The sequence below is a fragment of the Porites lutea genome, chromosome 10 (assembly GCF_958299795.1).
Source record: "Porites lutea chromosome 10, jaPorLute2.1, whole genome shotgun sequence".
NCBI classification, from domain to species: Eukaryota; Metazoa; Cnidaria; class Anthozoa; order Scleractinia; family Poritidae; genus Porites; species Porites lutea.
This window is the reverse complement of record NC_133210.1, coordinates 25,225,820-25,230,106: the sequence shown is the minus strand read 5'-3', so window position 1 is coordinate 25,230,106 and position 4,287 is coordinate 25,225,820. Positions and strand designations below refer to the sequence as shown.

The 4,287-nt window shown below is 40.5% G+C and overlaps 1 protein-coding gene across 1 annotated transcript; it reads right to left on the bottom strand.

Annotated features, from left to right (window-relative positions):
• Positions 1 to 2,934: 2,934 nt before the first annotated feature.
• On the bottom strand, positions 2,935 to 3,755 carry LOC140949698 (adenosine receptor A1-like). The gene has a single exon (XM_073398838.1). The coding sequence runs from the start codon at positions 3,748 to 3,750 to the stop codon at positions 2,935 to 2,937; it is 816 nt and encodes a 271-aa protein (XP_073254939.1). The 5' UTR covers positions 3,751 to 3,755.
• Positions 3,756 to 4,287: the final 532 nt, after the last annotated feature.

Sequence of the window (4,287 nt, the reverse complement as noted above, 5' to 3'; positions counted from 1 at the left end):
CAACTCCCATGTAAAAGGAAACGGCAAGACAGTCATGGATTCTGGATTCCACGCTGTGGAGTCCAGATTCCAGGTACTAAATTCCAGTCTTTGTCAGTGAAACTTAGATTCTGAATTTCAATCATTAGCGGGATTCTGGATTCCTTGAGCTATATTCCGAATTCTAAAGCCTAGGATTGCGGATTCCACAAGCAAAAAAATTCCCGGATTCCTGAATTTGGATTTCCTTACACGGGGCGACAGACGGCCTTACTGGTTACCTCCTACCAGTTTAGGTTTTTTATCCAGTTCAGTAAACCTTTGTAATCATTTGTTTCTGATTTAAGGGCGGGTGTGGCTATAAACTTTCTGGAATTACGCACAGTTTTCCAAATCCACCCTAATCCGTCTCCCAAATTGACCACTCAAGAAAATACCATAACATACCATAATGCTCTTTGTTTGTCCCCCGCCCCCAAAATGTTGCATAAGCAAAATCTCCAGTTCCTCTCGGGAGTGAAAATGGCCCCAATAGAAAACACTGTTTATGCAAAATTTTGGGGGAACAAACAAAGAGCATTATAGTATGTTATGGTTCTGGAGTGGTCACTTGCATTCTAGCGTATAACTTGATTGAATGTCGTTTTTTTTTTTTTTTTTTTTTTTTTTACCAGACAGTGTTTTTAGAGGCGGAACGGGCGAGAACGGCTTTCGAGAGTGGCACAATCGGGGGAAACACTCTATTAATCAAGTGAAGTTACGCGGAGTTGCACATGCATGTTGCATTGACAATAATACGCGCGCTGTTTACGTACCTTCTGTTTCTTTGCCTTGTTTTTCAATTTTACTCTATTTTTTATTCATGTCCTTGCCGTTTTTCAGGCACGCATGCGCATGAGCCTCAGCCACAACTTGCACAAGATTCAGGAATTCACAATTCCGGAATTCAATTTTTATGCTACTTTAGAACTGCAATGTTCTCATGAGGATACATTACAAAACTTGAAGAGTAAAAATAAGACTTTGTAATCCCCGTAAGTTGCTGAGAGTATAATCAAGTTACCCCCCAAAATTAAAAGTTGTTTGAAATGCCAACAGTTGCCAGAAAGTAATTGCTCCACATATCAAAAGTTGCCAAAAGGTCACGTTGCCGAGCAACGATTGGCTGAGTCGTAACGTGCGTGCGGACGTGGTATAGGTGGCTACGCCCCTTTGATTATCTAATTGAATGGAGCGTCTGAGCAGTTAAGTGCACTTCCACGATAAACAATCAAAGTATTGACCCTGATACAGATGGTTGCAAAGCAATGAGTCAAAATTATAGAGAGCCAGCTCTTGACGAAAACTTCGAACAAGAGGGTGTGGTTCATGGTGCCTTTATTGATGGCGTACAGCTGCTAAATCGTCGTACTCAAATGATGGTCACAAAGGAGCTCAGCCAGCGGAATGAAACAAAAACACCTTTCAGCACTTAGGTTAATGTTAACCCACATAACTGGACGCACTAGATTACCTGAAGTGATGGCGCAGTACATCATCTGTGTGGCTGGCCTCTGCAGCCACTGGAGGGGCATTGGTTTCCACACTATGGATACAGCCGATGGGAGAAGGAACGTCTATTATATTGATTGAAGAAATTGAAAGAGTGACACACCGTCTGATTTGTTATTTTTGTAAGATTCGGGGGAGTAATGCCTATAGTGTTGTGTGCGATATAGGCAGTAAATAAAGGAGGATTACGCTGAGTTAAACCAGCCATTACAACTCGTGGTCCTTGACAATAGCAATCAGGCGTTCCTTGACCTGATCATGATAAGAGGAACTGGGTCCCATTACAAATTAAAGCCTCAGTATTTGAAAGACGACGGAAGCTCACCATGTGCTGATAAGCGCAACATTTGAAATATATTCTTAGCAACACAGTCGAATCTCCCGTACGCGACCACGTAATGCGTAGATTTCGTGGTCCCTTACAGGAGGTGGTCGATTAGTAGAAATGATCCGCAGTGGGTCTCTTCCCCAAAGAGCTTTGAGTTACAATATGTGCCGTAGTTTCTTGTTCTCACTAAAAGACCTTCGCATACTGTAAGAAGTGTAGGACTTTCATCAGCGCGGAACTTACCATGCGCCAAGTGCAGTGGGTGCCTACAAGATGTTAAAAACAATATTGAAGGCAATAAAGCCTTCAGGCCAAAAAGTAGTCGCAGTCGCTTTTGGGAGGTGGTCGTTTACAAGACGTTCTGATTATAGGGATTTGACTGGGAAAAGTGCCTGTGTTTTGCCGGATACAGGTGGCCGCATATGGGAGGTGAACGCACATGTAGGTTCGACTGTACTGACAACAACTATTGATCAACAGCGATTTATTAAAAAGCCAACAAATAAAAATGTAATGAGTGTAAAACGTCGATCTGAAACAGCATGCATGATCACCGCGTGTACAGATCTTCAACGAAACTGATGTCTTTGTCAAAAAGGTCAGACTCCAGCAGAAGGAGACACGAGGAGAAAGGACCATACTGATACGATTTTAACCTGTGAATTTACCTAGAAATTTCTAGAATAAACTACTTAATTTGAGAATTAACGTTATTTAAAACACCATACACAAAGAATAATAACTGAAAGTTCATACTCAGATGGCAATGTTTGATCATTAACGTTATTAAGTTAACATTTGACATCAAAGGGCAAGTTCATTCTCTTACTCTAACAATCCATGAAACCACGTTAAATTGAAATAAATTTCCAATGTGTATCTGACTTGTAAACTAGACTCAATAGCAAGGGAAATACAAGTCCTCCTCGGTGCAAGCTGGAGAACTTTTATGTTACTGCCAGACGACTAAGTGCTTAAAACATACGTATCGTATTTTACAAATACAAAATAATTGTTTGAAAATCAAGGCACCTGCTTCACGGTCGACCAGCAAAAAAGAGACTATGGACGACTCTTTAACGACTGCATCTACATTTATGAAGCATTCTTGAAAGCGCTTTTCTGAAATGTGGCATTCTAAAACAATAAACTAGAAAATTCATAAAGGAATTGCTATAGTGAAGGAACTTTACAACATATACTGTTACAAGAAAAATTGTACATGAAGCACAGAAAGTGTTGACGATATTTAAAACGTGGAAAGGCAGCCACGAGAAAACAAATATTGCAGATATCAAAAGCAACGTCCTATTTAAGTTAAAATCCTTTCTTGCTTGAGCTTCATTGGGCATTATTCTAGAAGCTTGCTTCCTCCAAATGATGCAATAGGAAATGCACGTTACCAACAACGATGTTGACAAACTAATAATTATCCCCGAAAAGAACTGAAGGGAGGTTATAACAGAAAAAACTGACAGCAAATAAGATAACGACACAATAAGGGAGAAGATCCATGGGGTTGCTATGGCAATCGCATAGCTACGTGTGGTGAGTTGTCGATGGCGAAGAGGGCGAGAAATAGCGTGGAGTCTTTCCAGGGAAATAGCCGTCAGGGTGAAGACCGAGCTTAAGCCTGTAATCATATCCAGGTACAGATAAACCCAATGAGCAGTATGTAGCTGTAAGTTTGCATGGATCATGATGAAAAGTGGCACTGGAATTAATCCAACCAAGAGATCAGCGAAAGCCAAGCTAATTAACAAGAAATGAGGACGCTTTCGTAGCCTTCTCTTGAAAAGTATTGATATGGATAGAGCATTTCCAACGATGATTAGAAAGGACAACAGCCCAAAGCACAAACTCCAGAAGAGGTTCCAATTATTGAAGTCCATTTGGCGAAAACTGTAAAAGGAATAGAAATATGTGGGCTCAATTTCCGTCTCTCCCATCGGGTCGAGGGTCCTTTCCTCGAAAGTTCCGGCAATTACCGGTCACCGATCACCGATAACATACCCATTGGTTACCAAACAAAATGGACTGCTTTTTTGTTTTTTGTTTGTTTGTTTGTTTTTCTTTTTAACTAGGACCCACGCTTTCATTATTCAGATTTTATTTTTAATATCTGGCCTCAGGCCTTAAAAGCTGCGAGACTTTAAGTTTGGGAAACGGGCCCCCGGTGTAGGCTCATGTCTTAGCTTGTACAGCGAGAGAGAGCGAGGAGAAAGGAACGAAAAATGCAGCTGATGCATTTTTTTTTTTTTCAAAGAAAAAAAAAATAAACTTGGTGAACAACAAGGACTTCTGGGTGGTCGCATTTTCTATGAAAGTCTAGCTAGATTTGAAACGGTTTAAAAATCAAGTAAATATAAGCGTTACTTTTATGAAGCCCTTTATAAAAGCAAATTGTGCCATTTTTAAGTAGCACACTT

Coding starts and splice junctions, on each gene's coding strand:
- LOC140949698 (XM_073398838.1), bottom strand. CDS start 3,750: ATGGACTTCAATAATTGGAACCTCTTCTGGAGTTTGTGCTTTGGGCTG.